This window comes from Phoenix dactylifera, chromosome 1 (genome assembly GCF_009389715.1).
Source record: "Phoenix dactylifera cultivar Barhee BC4 chromosome 1, palm_55x_up_171113_PBpolish2nd_filt_p, whole genome shotgun sequence".
In the NCBI taxonomy this organism is placed as follows: domain Eukaryota; kingdom Viridiplantae; phylum Streptophyta; class Magnoliopsida; order Arecales; family Arecaceae; genus Phoenix; species Phoenix dactylifera.
This window is the reverse complement of record NC_052392.1, coordinates 20,384,896-20,400,673: the sequence shown is the minus strand read 5'-3', so window position 1 is coordinate 20,400,673 and position 15,778 is coordinate 20,384,896. Positions and strand designations below refer to the sequence as shown.

The 15,778-nt window shown below is 41.7% G+C and overlaps 2 protein-coding genes across 11 annotated transcripts; both read left to right on the top strand.

Moving 5' to 3' along the window:
- The first annotated feature begins 263 nt into the window (after positions 1-263).
- On the top strand, positions 264-11,815 carry LOC103700845 (ubiquitin-conjugating enzyme E2-23 kDa-like). Of its 10 annotated transcripts, none has more exons than XM_026802132.2 (8): positions 264-389; positions 1,838-1,892; positions 2,837-2,908; positions 4,504-4,583; positions 8,697-8,811; positions 9,166-9,218; positions 9,589-9,717; positions 10,975-11,376. In XM_026802132.2, the coding sequence occupies exons 1-8, from the start codon at positions 326-328 to the stop codon at positions 11,106-11,108; spliced, it is 702 nt and encodes a 233-aa protein (XP_026657933.1). In that variant the 5' UTR covers positions 264-325; the 3' UTR covers positions 11,109-11,376. The 10 variants fall into 10 exon arrangements, with proteins under 10 accessions (XP_026657933.1, XP_008780946.1, XP_038985192.1 ...); XM_008782724.4 differs by having other exon boundaries at positions 2,834-2,908; XM_039129264.1 differs by lacking the exons at positions 264-389; positions 10,975-11,376 and adding an exon at positions 11,440-11,815 and having other exon boundaries at positions 1,839-2,094; positions 2,834-2,908; positions 9,589-9,710.
- A 755-nt stretch (positions 11,816-12,570) lies between these two features.
- Positions 12,571-15,612, top strand: LOC103700918 (probable inactive receptor kinase At2g26730). The gene is made up of 2 exons (XM_008782817.3): positions 12,571-14,349; positions 14,776-15,612. The coding sequence occupies exons 1-2, from the start codon at positions 12,855-12,857 to the stop codon at positions 15,324-15,326; spliced, it is 2,046 nt and encodes a 681-aa protein (XP_008781039.2). The 5' UTR covers positions 12,571-12,854; the 3' UTR covers positions 15,327-15,612.
- Positions 15,613-15,778: the final 166 nt, after the last annotated feature.

Below are 15,778 nucleotides of genomic sequence, written 5' to 3'. Positions count from 1 at the left end.
CTGGATGAGTTCTGAGTTGTTACCAATAATATCAGAGCGGATCCAGTTTATGATCGATCGACTAGGTTTAGATTGAATTTTTGGTGCTTGTGATTTTGAAGAAGTTGTTTTTAGTTATGCCATTTGAGATACTGATCAGGCTGCGGAGTGGGCCGAAGCAAGGATGCAGCAAGGAATGGGTTTTGCCCCACTGGATCATGGCAGATGTTAGTGCTCCGTGTCCACATCTAGAAGTATTTGTACCTTTTTTTATTTTTTGCGGTCCTTTTGACCAGCTCTGGTTAGAGAGCGAGATTACTCGGAACCAAACGAATTGCAATGGAGGATGATCGAATGGAAGAGGGGAAAGAGTGCAGGGTCGGTTAATACGGGTGCGAGAGAGATTGAGGGCTCGTTTGGTTCGCGGGAAGGATTTTCCCTCCTAGGAATATGATTCCTGGGAATCATATTCCTAGGAAGAGAATACCTAGGAAAGTATTTTTGGCATGTTTGGTTAACCATTGGAAAATGACAAATTTCCAAAGTGCTTATGTTTGGTTGACCATCCACTTTCGGGTAGTTCTATATACACCCCCCCTATTGCTCAGGACACCCCCCAAAAACCAAAAAAAAAAATACCCAAACTAACCTTTAGTGTAATTACCATATTGCCCTTGAAATTTTCTCAGTACACCCCCCTTCCTCCTTCCTCCTCCTCCCCATCCCCCACCTCCCCCCCCTCCTCCCCTCCACCTCCCCGTCCTCCCCTCCACCTCCCCCCTCCTCCTCCACCACCTCCTCCTCCTCCCCATCCCCCACCTCCCCCCCCTCCTCCCCTCCACCTCCCCGTCCTCCTCCTCCGCCTCCCCCCTCCTCCTCCGCCACCTCTCACTCCTCTTCCCCCACCTCCCCGTCCTCCTTCCTCCTCCTCCCCATCCCCCACCTCCCCCTCCGCCTCCCCCCGCCTCCCCGTCCTCCTCCTCCGCCTCCCCCCTCCTCCTCCGCCACCTCCTCTCACTCCTCTTCCCCCACCTCCCCGTCCTCCTTCCTCCTCCTCCCCATCCCCCACCTCCCCCCCCTCCTCCCCTCCACCTCCCCGTCCTCCCCCTCCACCTCCCCGTCCTCCTCCTCCGCCTCCCCCCTCCTCCTCCGCCACCTCTCACTCCTCTTCCCCCACCTCCCCGTCCTCCTTCCTCCTCCTCCCCATCCCCCACCTCCCCCTCCGCCTCCCCCCGCCTCCCCGTCCTCCTCCTCCGCCTCCCCCCTCCTCCTCCGCCGGCGAGGTGCTCGTTGCTCGGAAGGGAGAAGCCGGCGGGTGTTTTGGAGGGGAAAAGCGGGGTGGGGGGGGGGGGGTTTGGGGGGTGTAGAGAGCAATTTAGGTGAGGGGGTGGGAAGGGTGGGGGGTAATTTAGGAATTTTTAATTTTTTAGGGGTGTCCTTAGCAAATGGGGGGGTGTAGAGAGTATTTAATTTTTTTTTAATTTTTGGGGGGTGTCCTGAGCAATAGGGGGGTGTATATAGAACCACCCTCCACTTTCCTAGGAAAGTTATGTATAATTCCTATTATGCCCCTAATAAAAATTAGTTCTTTAATGCCTCTTTAATGCTTCTTTAATGTTGAAGGGTCTTTTTGGGAAAAGATAAAAAAGGAGTGATTCCCACCTCATGGGAAAGTAACTTTCCCATGTTTCTCATGGGAAAGACTTTCCCATGAAATGTGGGAATCATATTCCCATGGGAATACAACTTTCCCATCTCTCTCCTTTGAAAACTCCAACCAAACAAGAGGCATTTCATTACTTTCCCGTTGACCACACTTTCCCCCCTCCTTTTCCTGCGAACCAAACGAGCCCTGAAGGGCAGTGGGCTCGCGTGTCGTTTGAAGCCGGTCGGAGGCCGAAAGAGACGTTAAAGTCGGAAGCAGGCCCCTCCTTTCCTTTTTTATCTTTTTTGTTCCATCTTATTTTATGGCCTTTTCAATTCGATGCATATCTTCACTCTTTCACGGACGCAGCCGTTCCATAAAACAATTAAAAAGAAGAAAAAAAACAATCAGTTAATCTCTCGTTTGCTCGCTCTCCCTCTTTCTTGTGAATTCGATTATGCGTTGTTCAAGTAACAATACGTTTATTCTTCCCCCTATTCTTGTTGTATGAATTTCTAGGTTGCATTCGATATATTCATATCCGACCGATCTATTAATTTTATTTAACGGATTCATGTCTTTTATTTTTTGTGCGAATGTCTATATCTTAAGCTGTTTCGATGTTCTTGCATAACTTTAGCAAGGGAAAATTTAAGCCTGTTATGATTACTTATTGGAAATTATAAGATTGCAAAATGCAGAAGAATATAAGCTGATGAGCGATAACTTTTGAATCGTTATATTTTAGTTACCTACTAGACTCGACGCTCAAAAGGATTTTTGAGAAGAGATTTCCAATTAGTTTGGTGGTTCACCTATCCCTAACAAGATTGATTGTAAGTTAGGCATTATGAGGGAACCTGACTTCTGAAGACAAGTGTAAAGTCAGTGCTAAATTGATTTGGACTAGCAAAGAAATCGAAATAGTTGTTTCTTCTCCTTTAGTTCACCCCATTCTTATGAGTCATCTTGAGCAATTGGCTTTTGATTTCAGGTTTGTTTGAGTCATTCTTATTTTGCATCCTTCTGTTTCGCCAACTGTCTTCTAAGAAACGTCCAATAGGCAGGATGTACTCATATTAGAATTATATGAAATGCCGCTTTTATCAAAAAAAAGAAGAAGAAACATCCAATAAAATTGGACTAAACTCTGAACGTATCATTGCTGGCTTTTTTTCAATATATGCTAATTTGATGTTGGTGTTGCAGCAGTTGGAAAATAGGGTTTAATTCAACGAAGATGTCTTCTCCAAGCAAGAGGCGAGATATGGATGTCATGAAGTTGTAAGTTCTTATACTACTCTTTTGTCTGCAGTGAGACTTGTGTAACCATTAATTGTTTAGTTGCATTTGATGGAAATAGGAGAAAACTTTTGTGGCTAAGATATAGTGCCACAATATTCGATTATGAATCCTTGTTTGAAGTGTGACTTATGTAAGCATTTTTATTTCCTCCATTATTTCCTCCACATTGATAGGCTTTTTTCTTAACATAACCATGGAGAGATGCCAGGGAGCAATGCAAGCTCCACAATATGCCTGCTTAGTGTAGCAGGGCAGGTGAAAACAAATGTGGCCCTTTCAAAATACATGGATGGCATGATAATTTTATAAGAAATTCATGAAGTTTGCTGTACAAAATCTTCAACCAGTTTCTTTGTGAATCTGATTGTTTCTTCTAACTTCTAACTCTATGCTGGTTCTTCTTGTTACTTGCACTTGTATTGTGATTCATTTTTTTGACCATCTCACATAGGCTCAGCCTGCAGTACTAGGACTTAAAATTGATCAAATTGTACTTTGATTTGCAGTCGCTAAGTGGTGTGTAATTGATAAATCCTGCATGGCTTGGGATATGTCAATTCTTCTGGAAGCATAATACATACAACTGAGACAACTATCTAGTTCTTGTGACAGTTTGTGGGATCTGAAGCAAAATCTTTATTTAATAGTTACAGAATAATCTATTTATGTAAATCATCTAGAAGGAAGGTGACTAGTTTCAGAAACTGCAGGTTGTGATCGTGCAGGATTTGGTGCATTAGGCAGAAGAAAAATGCGAGCAAACAATCTTTCTGGTGCAGTTCTTAATCTCTAACCATAACCAAAAGTCTCACCCCTCAATTTGGGCATGCTTGCTGAATTTTTCTTATGTATTCCCTTTTATGACTAAAGATATAGTGAATTTGATGAATTTTGAGCACTATAACCTTGTGACCAGCATCCACCGAAGCAGCTTATGTGGTGGTCGGTGCCTGCAACCACTGAATTACTGTATTCTCTTGTAACATTTTGTTGTTAGGTTGAGTCTTAGATATACCGTAAGTTTTCTAGTAGAAGACTAAGGCTAAATTTCTCCTTGCTTCTAAACAGACTCAATCATTAGACTGTCTTACTCACTTATAGCATAAGAGAGCTACTTTATGTCGATTCATTCGTAAAATCATGACTTATTCAACTGGTTTGATTGAGTTGTAGAAGGCTTTGTTAGTTTGTGGTGGATTTTTAAAGCAACATGATTTTCATCAAGAGGTGACCTTGCTCTAGTTTTACGATTACTGTTATTTGATTGCTAACTGTTGCTGCCATTGTTTGTTTGAGTCCCTTTACCATATTAATATAAAAATTGCAATTTTGACATTGAGATTTCATGAGCATGTCTGCATTTAATGCCATCTTTGCCTCTTCCATCCCCTTTAACATGTTGCTACCTGTTTTGGGCTATCTAATTGTTCCAACAAGCCCCATTTTTATCTCCTAGAACATGTTGACATGGCCTTCTTAAATAACCAGAAGGGGCCATATTGCTCTCTTTTAAAATGATTTTTTTTCTCTAATTATTGTGACAAATACTAATTGGTTCTTTTTTTCTTTTGCAGGATGATGAGTGACTACACAGTGGAGACCATAAATGATGGGCTTTCTGAATTTAACGTTGAATTTCATGGCCCCAAAGAGAGTATATTATTTATCCGCCCTCACCTTTTTCTTTTATTCAAGTATGGCATAGTATTCGTATGATCCTGTGGACATGTATAGGTAGGTGCATGGTTTCCTAGTTTTACTTGGAAGATAAATCTATCCTTTAATATAATGGCTATAATGAAATAGGAAGAACTAATTTTGTTCCATGCAATCGTTATTTGGTGCACAAATTTCTTAATAGTGGGTCCTAGGCAGCTGTTTAATCCTTGTATGTCAATCCTCTTGTGTAGCTACCACCATGGGATTGAAGGTTGTATTATACATTTTGTTTGCTACTAGTTTAATATTACTCTAATATATACTAAGATTTTCATACAAAGAATAAATGGGCTACTACAAATAGATGGGATTAGGCTTTGTCTATGTTGTTTATCCTTGCTTCCTCTGGAAGGCTACACCTTAATTATTGCTTATCATGTTTTGGATTCTAATTAAAAGATGAAAGAAACAAAGCGTATAAATAAAATATAGTATTAATGGGATTAGTAGATTATTGGATACACTTTAGCTAGTACATGTTAGGACAGGCATGGGAATTACTCACAAATGTACATCTATGGGATTTCTTATATTCAATTCTAATATTCTACCATGTGGGGCATCACAAGAAGGTTGTCAATTTTTTTTTTATAGATGGTCAATATGGAAGGTGAGAGAGATATGAGGTCTTCATTGTGAATGAAATGGAAATCAATCTCGTTGTGATTCAGGTTATTGACCGTTAACTATCTTAATATTATAATGTTGCAATACAGTGGGTAGGTGACAAGCTAAATTTGCAACTCGACATGATACTTGAGCCCAGTGATCAAATAAGCTATGCATTGACAAAATTGTAGGAATGTGGGCCCGATCAAGAGTATGTTCACAGAATTCGAGAACTTCTCACTTCAAATGGAAAGTAACTTAGTTGCTGTAGATCAAGTTAAAAATGCAATTCTGATTTAGGTAGGAAGATTCTAATTAGAGACAACTACAACCTCCTCATATTTCTCCCTAAGAAATATAGGCATCTATACAGAGGGAAATTGACTAGCTGATTGGAGGAGAAGGAAAATGAGAAAACAAAATAGCAAGTTTGATTTCCTAAATGAGTTGAGCAGACGAGTTGGTGTAGATCTAAGTATAATTTAACGTTGTAAGAGTTTGTGTCAAGGTTCGCGTCTCAATACCTGGATTCCGTTCCGGTATATTTTATTACGGTATCGGTATGTAGTACGGTACGAGATGCAAGGCATATCAAGTGTCAGTATGGTACGAAACTGCGTACTGATTCGGTACCGGTACGTGCGGTACGTTCGGTACGATACTGACCGGTACAACAAACTTTGGACTTTGTCTAATCAACTTGATGCCTAAGGTTTTGGGCACTAAAACAAAACCATAAACCAAAATTTCATCACATGATATTTGCCCTTCGTGCTAGAGTGATTGGTAAGTTATTTCTTCTTTCCTTTTGAAGTGATGTAACAATAATAAACGAAGATGCATATTACCATGGTTAAACAATGGTCAGTGGAGTCTGCAATTTGATCAATTTAAGAATAACAAAGGAGAAAGTAAGAAAAGTGTGTATGTGTTGTCTAGGAGGTGTCAAATAATACTTAGGAGCCATAGAGTGAATGAAGTGTAAATATTGGTGAATTTACTCTCAACATGGATGAGAGATTGAGGTTCGCATGGTAGGTTATTAATTAAACTTTGGGTGGTCTTGTGAGTGGATTTGCAATTGGCAGGACAATCCTTCACTGAACATCTATATAATTATCCTATATATAGCATGAGAGACAAATTTAAGGCACGGGTAAAATTCTGCTACAAGTTAAATAGAAGTGACCGGTTTTGGGGCCCTATAATTTGCTAAATGTTTTAGAATCCTTCTTCCTAGAACTCTATTGGAGATATTGCTCGAGGAATTGTATGGTAAAGGCCTTATCACTAACATATGACCATTACTTGGCAGAGAATAGGGTTGGGAATAAGCTACGGACAAGCTTCTCATTCGCTTGAGCCTAGTTTGAAATTTTTTTTGGCTTAGAGCCTGGGCCTAAGCTTGAAAAGTTTTTATAGGGCCTGGCTTAGCTTGACACAGGCCCAAGCACGTCCGAAGGCCAAACGGTCCCAAACCTAAACAAGCCTTGATCAGCCAAAAGGGTGGTTCAGGGTAGATCATGGGTATCCATTCGTGCTTAGGAGGGAGAGGAGCAGATTTGCTGATAGTGGTTATAGCGATGGTGGCAAGCATGGTCTGTTGTGCCATTACCGAGCTCCGAACCGGTTGCTCGGCGGCACGGGTTGATATGGGCCCATGCCGTGCCGTGCCGGGCCTGTACTGACACAGTAGAGGATGCGGGAGAGAGGGCGAACGGAAGAGAGAAAAAGAGAGAGAGAAGGGGGAGAGGGAGGGAGACAGGAGGGCCGGCAGAGGGCTGGCGGAGGCCAGCGACCCAGACAGGAGGCGGAGGAAGGCTCCGCTGCTGGATCTCTTGTTTCGTTCAAAACAAGGGTCTGGCCCTTTTTTATTTCACGATTTTTAAGTGAAGTCGGCACCTTTTTTTTTATTTCGCGATTTTTGCTTATTTCACTTAAAAATCACGAAATTAAAAAGTGGCCGCTCAAAATAGAGGACCCAGCCTGTTTTTCGGCCGTGGAGCCCGAAGGAGCATCCTCTGTACAGCTCGCTGGCCTCCGCCGGCCGGCTTCCACTTCCCTCTCTCTTCCTTCCTCTTCCTCTCCCGCTCGCTCTATCTTTTCTTCTCTTTTCTTCTCCTCCTTCTCCAACAACGGGTTTCGTTTCCGTTGCCAAAACCGTCCTGGTCCGCCACCGGGACGGCTTGGTACGAATGGAACTGCCCGGTTCGGGACGATTCCACCGATCTTGGTGGCAAGGCAGCATCCATCGATGGTGAGAAGCCATGGGAGCAGTTTAGGAAAAAGAAGGATCTAGCAGTGGTGGCAATGTCATTGTGGATATTGAGGGGAGGCAACTAGGTAGGTGATATGGTCGAAGAGGGAGATGATTGAAGAGGAAGAAAGAGGATCCCCATTTGCTGCCATTTGGCAAAATTAGAAATAGGGTATGGGAAAACCCTAACCACAAACCCACTATTATCACTTAGGCTTGGGTTGAGTTGGGCTTTTGGTTGGCTTGGGCCAAGTCAAAATTTATTGGAATCTAACAATGGGTCCCACACCCGATCTGAACTCCCTTGGGCCAAGCCCAAAGCCCAAATTGAAGCTGGCCCAGCCTGACGGGCCTCGGCCTGGCCTAAACCATTTCTGGACCTAGCTTAGAGGCTCTATTAAGCTTAAACAAAAACTAATCATGAAGATTTTCTTTCTGATTTTTGGTGGCATGGTACAAATATAGTGACATGGATTGAGCCATTGAGGTTTCAAAAGCTAAGAGCAATCTCCATATTGAGCTCTGACAAAGTAACTATGATGAAGGGCATTTCTTAACGTTTGGTGTAGAACCCAGATTTCAGAGTCCTTGTGGTTACCTTGCCAATATAAACAAATTTTTCTCATATCTGTATTGCTCTCACTATGGTCTAGTGTATGATCAACTTCAAACTTTGCAATAATGAAAGTGAACTTAAAAAACAGTAACTAGAAGAGTGATTTGAATTGTTGGCTACTGACTTTGATCTTGGGTTACAACCTCCAGTAAAGAATATAACATAGCCATGCTTCTTTAGTCTCATCAGTATACAAAATTTAGATAGGTGAGAGGTTGATGCCTTTCTTTTATTGGAATTTGCAGATGAGTTGCAAGAAATTGAATAGTAAAGCAAATGATCAATGTTTTGAAGACCTTTGCTACAGATAGGCTTAATGGTAGATGTTGAAAGGTCTCATAAATGTTTCGATCATGTAACTTTCAGTAGAACAGTTATGTTAGCATAGGCTTAAAAGCATGTCAACTTTGCAAACCAGGTCACTTGTTTACTTTGTTTTACAGATGCATATATGTGTGCATCAATGTGCAGCCACTTTTGTAATTTTGCTGTTAAGCATTTTATTGATGTTTCTTTTTATCTTAATCTTTTACTTCTTGATGCTATTAGACTTGCGGTGCCTGCAGGTCCGTATGAAGGTGGGGTGTGGAAAGTCCATGTTGAGCTTCCAGATGCATACCCATACAAGTCCCCATCTATTGGTTTTCTGAACAAAATATTTCATCCTAATGTCGATGAGCTGTAAGCTCCAACTTTTCCTTTGGTTCAGCATATGTATTGAACAGGTTTTTCTTAATAATAATCTAACTGCCACCATTTTTTATAGATTAGGTGCTCATATGATCAATCTATAAAATTGTATATAATTGGATGTTTCTACTTTCATTAGCCTTTTGAAAGAAAGTAAGGAAGGGAGAGGGTGGGGACGGGGACTTATTACATCAGTATTGTCAGCTTTATATATATCCAATTAGTGATATTCTTGCAAACAATATATTTAGAAGAGTAGGAAATATAAATAATTTTTATACCTTTTTTCCCTGAATTTACAATTATTTTGTTTCTTTCTTTGCATAATTGTATGGGAAATTTCAGATCCGGCTCAATATGCTTGGATGTCATCAACCAATCCTGGAGCCCAATGTTTGGTAAGACCATATATTAGAAGTTAAACGTATTACATCATTTTTCTATACTTTTGTTTGTTAGAAAAATAATACAGAAACAACCATTTACAGGATTCCCTTGGCTGCCTATTAGACCATCCATTTGCATTCTTGCATGCCAATTTGTTCAACGCACTAACACATTTTAGAAGACTATTAATGAAACAAGCTACACATGAATCAATTTAGATATGTGAAATTATGAGTGAATTTATTAGTTTAGTATATCATGATTTGAATTTGCTCGAGTGATCCATTCATCTTTTATATCAGGTTTTCTACTTTTTCCTTTTTTTTCCTAAAAAACATATTTGGATTTTCCATATCTCATCATGTTTATGTGGGGCTGCAGATCTTTCAAACATATTTGAAGTCTTTCTTCCACAGCTGTTACTTTACCCGAACCCTGCTGATCCACTGAATGGTGATGCAGCTTCACTGATGCTGAAGGACCAGCAACAATATGAGCAAAAAGTAAAAGGTTGAAGCATTTTCAATGTTCAACTAGTCCTTTTAATTTTTATCAGATAATATGTACATTCCCATATTATAGTTTGGGCAAATCTTATAGATGAAATATTTCTATTCAAAAGATCTTTTATAGGGTCCTGCACACAAGATATAGTTCAGAGACGCTACTAAAGTAGAAAAGTATTATGAATCAGAATATCTTCTCAAGAATCACAACTCATTGTAGAGTTGCTGGGATGTGGACACCTATAAACAGTAAGGGATGAATTACCCAACAAGTTGGGTATTAATGAGATGCAAGAAAGTCAATATGATTGACACCAATAGTGATGCCAGACAAACAGCAGATGACAACAAATGTCTTCGATGCTTCTTATACGAGCAAATAACAAGTTATTTTGTTGAAGTTTTGATTATATTCTATATTACTGTCAAGTCAATTATTATGATTTGTGTCAATAGAAATACAATGTAAATAATAGTACAATTCTCCTGACTCAAATCCTGTCAAAATCAATTAAAAAGTAAAACTCTTTAATTTTGATTATAGAACTGATGATTCTCTTAAATGGTCACTAGTTTTTCCTGCTTCTATCGATATGAAAAATATCCATATGTGTTATAGACTAATCAAATCTGTCGCTAGATCCTTCTTCATACTTACATAGATGAGAGCAAGGACCTCTCCTTACCATGTTCTTCTGGAGCTGAAAATGTTAAATTGCACAAGAATTAAGGCATGATGCATAAGCTCCATTGCTTATGCACAGTTATGGTAGGGAAGTTACCTAAATCAATAAAATGATGCACCTTCCAATCATTACAAACTACAGAAATTAAAGCTTCCTATATATACGGGCTAAACTTCAGTTGACACATGGTACCATCTGGTAGAGGCAGGCTCCATGACAATTAGCTTTTACTTTTGAGTTTCCTCATGACATGATTTTGGGTCACTGTTGCTCATGGTATAATGACCATAAAGAGGCTTGCTCAATCAGGTGGATCGGGAAGGTGCTGTTGTGTCTTATATCTTCTATAAGTACTAGATTTTGGTTTCTTGTTGTCGCTCAATACGACCTTTTCTTTTACAGTATTGGATGAGGGAATGTATGTGATTTTTATTCTCGACCGTGATTGCACTGCTTGATTTAACTAATGAAAAAACAGATTAATCTTTCTTCTTGATGCATGTTATGCATTTGCAAGAACTTCTTTAGCTCTCATCATATTGTGATATCAAAAAAAAAAAAAAATGTTTCAACAGAATATTGTGAGCGTTATGCAAAGAGGGAGAAGTTCGAGAATCCTTCTTTCGATGGGAGTACTGATGAAGAGATCAGTGACAATGAAAGCACAGGGTCGGCCAATGATGACATTCTTGGTGCTGCAGACCCCTAAAGTGACAGGCCATGTATTTCACTCAGAACAATACAACATTTATCCTTAATTAGACCGGCAGCAAGCTTTTATAATGTTGCGGTATATATGTCTGTACTGCTTATCTGTAATACCCTTAGTGATGCTGCTGCATGGCCGGCACACTTGTGGCATCCAACTCAGTAAAATTTGAAATGTTCTAGTCTATAACTTATGTAACCATCAACATGATTTAACTGAATTTATCTCCCTTGCAACCAGTAGACAGTTTTATACTGTTTATTATTTATTAATGTTTCTATTATTTTCTGCAAACTTGTGTCGTGGGTTGACAAGTTTTTTTGGCAGACAGGGCTGTTTAAAATTTAGAGTGGAGACTTGACACAGTTTGTAATGAAAATTAACTGAAAAGCAATCCATGCCAGTTTAGACCAAAGCTATCAGGAGCTGGATTTGTCTTGCAGCGTTGCATTGGAGCCAGCACTGCACAAGCATGGTTGACATCTCAGCGGCAATCTCAGCTGAGATAATGAATGGTATCTCAGCTGAGATAATGGTCGGCATCAGCATTGGAGGCAGTGGTGCTTATTGTCATTGGTCCCTCTTTTGTTTTTGACTCTAGGGGCGTTTTGTATCACCTTGGCTGGTATTAAATCAGCATAATTGAGGCTGATACAATATTTAAATATATTTCTGAGAAATGATATGAGATCATCAGCTGAGATCTCCCCCCCCCCCCCCCCCCCCCCCCCCTCCTCCTCCTCCTCCTCCTCCTCCTAACTCGCTTGTTTTAAAAATTTATAGTTAATATATACTGAAGATAAAAATGTAGAATGAATGTTAATGAGTTTCAGTTGTACTATATCTTTTCTTTGAGAGAGAGCAGTGACCTACATCAATTATTGTTATGATATTTCAGTTATCATATATCTTTTGGATATCTAGGCACACTTAAATTCTTCAACCTTTCATTTTGGTACTTGATATATGGGTTCATAATTTGATATCCAGGCCACCAATTAGCTAGTTTAAAACCTTGCTCGTAAGTTGTGCTGACAGAGATTGCCTGACAAGGTGCATAAGTGACCATCCATCCTCACATTTAGCTCAGGTGGAATCCTAGGGAGTTTCCTAGCTGAGTATTGTACTCAATGTTTTCTTCCATTATGAACCATTTCCACTTGTTAACTTCAGAACTCTTGTGTATAATCTTCTACAGAAGTCTGCAACATTTTGGCTCATCATGAACGGAGCATCCGGCAGAGCCCTTCCTTTTAGATATGTGCATGGTCGTACGCTTTTACAGTCTTCAGAAAAGGTAGCATGCAAGCATCCTGAAAAGCAGCCGGATTCACCAGTTCAGAGCGTGCCCTCTGACGCATGTCATTGTAGTCTAGGAAGCTATTACCAGGTCCAGATCAGTTCTCCATTCTGCCACCAAAAAATTTAAAACAAAGAGAGAGAGAGAGAGAGAATTTCTAAGTATTCTCTTTTATATGCATACCCTTCTAAATTTCTCTTTTATACATACAAAATAAAAAATAGGTCAAAATAGAGCGCAACTATGATGGCTTGCCGACATATGTTTCCATCTGAACAACGATGCAGCAGCAGGACAGCTCAACTCTAATGCATGGCTTCATTTAAATACGGCCAACCGGAATCACCTCGCCGGCAGACCGTTTCCTCCCGCCGGCGTCCAAATTTTAAAATCTCACAGCCCGTCGTTACTCTGGTGTCCCATGCCCATCCTTCGAAAACTCAGCCATGCGGCCGGCCTCCTTTCTTCTGAAAAACCATCTCCTCTTGGGACATTTCCCATTGTCATTCCCTCCAAAAACACGAAGTAAAAAAAAAAACAAGCCACCAACCTTCCTTCTCCAACCTCTTCTCTCCCCACCATTTCTTATCGACATCCCACCACCCCAAACCAGTTCATTGGCTAACCAATTCTCCACCTTGCCCATGGAGAAGATCCCCACCTGGGTGATCTCCATCTCCTTCCCCCTCCTCCTCCTCCTAACCTACTCGGCCAACGCGGAAAAGGATGATGTGAAGCTCTCCCTTATCAGTTTTCTCCGGAAACTCTCCAGTAACAATTCCCGAACTGATCTTGAGTTGGGATGGAATGCTTCCCTTGATCCATGCCTAAATGGTTGGGCAGGTGTGGATTGCAAGGATACAAATACGGTGCGAAAAATAGTCCTTGAAGGTCTGGGCCTCGACGGGTCGATCGATGCCGGCCTCCTCTGCAAGGCAGAGTCGCTCACAGTTGTGAGCCTCAGAGACAATGAACTCCATGGACAGCTCCCGCCCGAGATCTCCAATTGTACCGAACTGACCGGTTTGTATCTCGGCGGGAACCGTCTCTCAGGAAGCCTTCCCACTTCTCTCTCCCTGCTGAGTAATCTCAAGAGGCTCAACATCTCCTTCAACAACTTCTCCGGGGAGCTGCCGCCGGACTTGCCCAGGATATCAGGCCTAAAAACCTTCCTCGCTCGGAACAACAGCCTCGACGGGACCATCCCGCAGCTCGACTTCAGCAACCTCAAGGAATTCGACGTCGCCTACAATCGCTTCTCCGGTCCGGTCCCTGAAGGCGCCGGCCTAGAAAGCTTAGTGGGCAACGCTGGCTTGTGTGGGGAGCCGCTTCCTGCGGCATGCCCGCCAGCTCCATCACCTTCGCCGGGGGAGAAGAAGAAGTCGAAGAATTTATCCGCAGACAAGGCCATTATGTTTTCTGGCTATATTGCTCTTGGTCTCGTCGTCTTACTCTTCTTCACATACAAGTTGGTCTACAGAAGAAAAGCCGATGCCAAGAAGGACGGCTCTGAGAAGAAGGCAGCAGACAGCAGTACCAAGAGTTCGAGTGGCTCTAAGACTGCAGCAAGCAGATCGGAGTACTCCCTTCCTGCGTCGAATGAGAGCCCTGCGGCGGTGTCATCGTCGCTGGTGGTTCTGGTGAATCCAACAACGAAGGAATTGAAGTTTGAGGACCTGTTGAAGGCCCCTGCCGAGTTGCTAGGGAGAGGAAGATTTGGCAGCCTTTATAAGGTGATGATTGATGATACGACCGCTTTAGCTGTGAAGAGGATCAAGGATTGGGCAATTTCGGCGGAAGATTTCCGCAAGAGGATGGAAAGGATAGACCGAGTGAAGCACCCGAACGTGCTGTCGGCCGTGGCATTTTATTGCTCGACGCAGGAGAAGCTGTTGGTCTACGAGTATCAGAAGAATGGAAGCCTCTTCAAGCTCCTCCGAGGTAAGACTGACCTCAATTCTCTTTTTTTCCGAGCAAATACTTCCTTCAATTCTCTTATCTTCGATTCAGTTAAGGGTTATGGACAAGAGCACGAGCCACAGATCGTTCTGTTTTGGACTTTGTTCATTTCCACGGTCAGGCGGCTTTAAAAGTAATGGAGGAATGGTTGAATTAGGATGGACCAAGTCAGAATGAGAGTCTAAAACATAGATTAAAGGGTGTGATAAAGGGGAGACGAAATAAGATTTTAATGGAGGTAGTGAGCCTTCATTTCAGAGGAACTGAAGCAAAACTTGAACTCGAATTGCTATGTATATTTGCACTCTGTCAAGCAAAACCAGCAATTTTGTGAACTATATAAAAGAACTAATGGATGCTTTATATGTGAAGTTACCTAAGTGAAGCCTCTCTTTACGTAATTTTCAGGCAGCCAAAATGGTCAGGCTTTCGACTGGGGCAGCAGGCTAAGTGCGGCTGGTGGCATTGCTGATGGCCTGGCTTTCATGCACCAAGAGCTCCATGACTATGGGATTGGCCATGGGAACCTCAAGTCTTCCAATATTTTGATCAAGACTAACATGGACCCTTGCATCAGTGAATATGGCCTAATGACCAAAAACAACCACCAAAGCCCCCCCGCTCCAAGCGATAACATTCAAGGCTCCATCCTCAAGGCTGACATCTATAACTTCGGAATCATTCTTCTCGAGATGTTGACAGGGAAGGTGACTCAGAACAATGGGTCCGAGTTAGCTCGATGGGTGAACTCTGTGGTTAGAGAAGAGTGGACCGTGGAGGTCTTCGACAAGGCTCTCCTCTCCAGTGGAGCAGGCGAGGACCAGATGGTGCAACTGCTTCAGGTGGCGCTCAAGTGCACAAATCCCTCCCCTGATGCTAGGCCAAGCATGAACCAAGTTGCTACGATGATCGATGCTATAAAAGAAGAGGACGAGAGGTCTATAGCCTCCGAAGCTTAATGCAGAAAGATTGATCTGAGGGACGGCATTCATTATATGAGCATTATTTCTTCCTTTTCCTCCTGAGAAAGAAGGGTGGGAGCATCAGAAGAGCATTATAATCTCCAAAATATGCTGCCGGTTGGTAACGAGCTTATGAGCATTCCGAAGCTTCATATATATTGGCCTTCGAAAATTTACCGATGTTTAGTTCGTTACTGTCGTAGAACATACATCTCTTCAACCTTAATTACTTTATAAATGTTGCAGTTAGTTTGTCTAATGATAGTACCAATTGTTTTATTTATTTCATTGTTTGACGTGACCCCATGTCTTCCGTGGAAGTCTAATTAATTTCGCTTACATTTTCGATGCTTGGTTCTTTTGGATTTTTATTCAAATTGTGGTTTAAGGTATGAACTTAAGCCTATATAACTTGCGTTGACAAGAACTTGGTGCGCCAATAGTTACTA

What these genes read in the sequence shown, in the direction of transcription:
- LOC103700845 (XM_026802136.2), top strand. Translation starts at nt 1,964, where the DNA reads ATGCATATCTTCACTCTTTCACGGACGCAGCCGTTCCATAAAACAATT. An exon ending in TTCGATTATGCGTTGTTCAA is followed by an intron (nt 2,095 to 2,833) that starts GTAACAATACGT and finishes TTGGTGTTGCAG; the next exon opens with CAGTTGGAAAATAGGGTTTA. An exon ending in CATCCTAATGTCGATGAGCT is followed by an intron (nt 8,812 to 9,165) that starts GTAAGCTCCAAC and finishes GGGAAATTTCAG; the next exon opens with ATCCGGCTCAATATGCTTGG.
- LOC103700918 (XM_008782817.3), top strand. Translation starts at nt 12,855, where the DNA reads ATGCGGCCGGCCTCCTTTCTTCTGAAAAACCATCTCCTCTTGGGACAT. An exon ending in CCTCTTCAAGCTCCTCCGAG is followed by an intron (nt 14,350 to 14,775) that starts GTAAGACTGACC and finishes CGTAATTTTCAG; the next exon opens with GCAGCCAAAATGGTCAGGCT.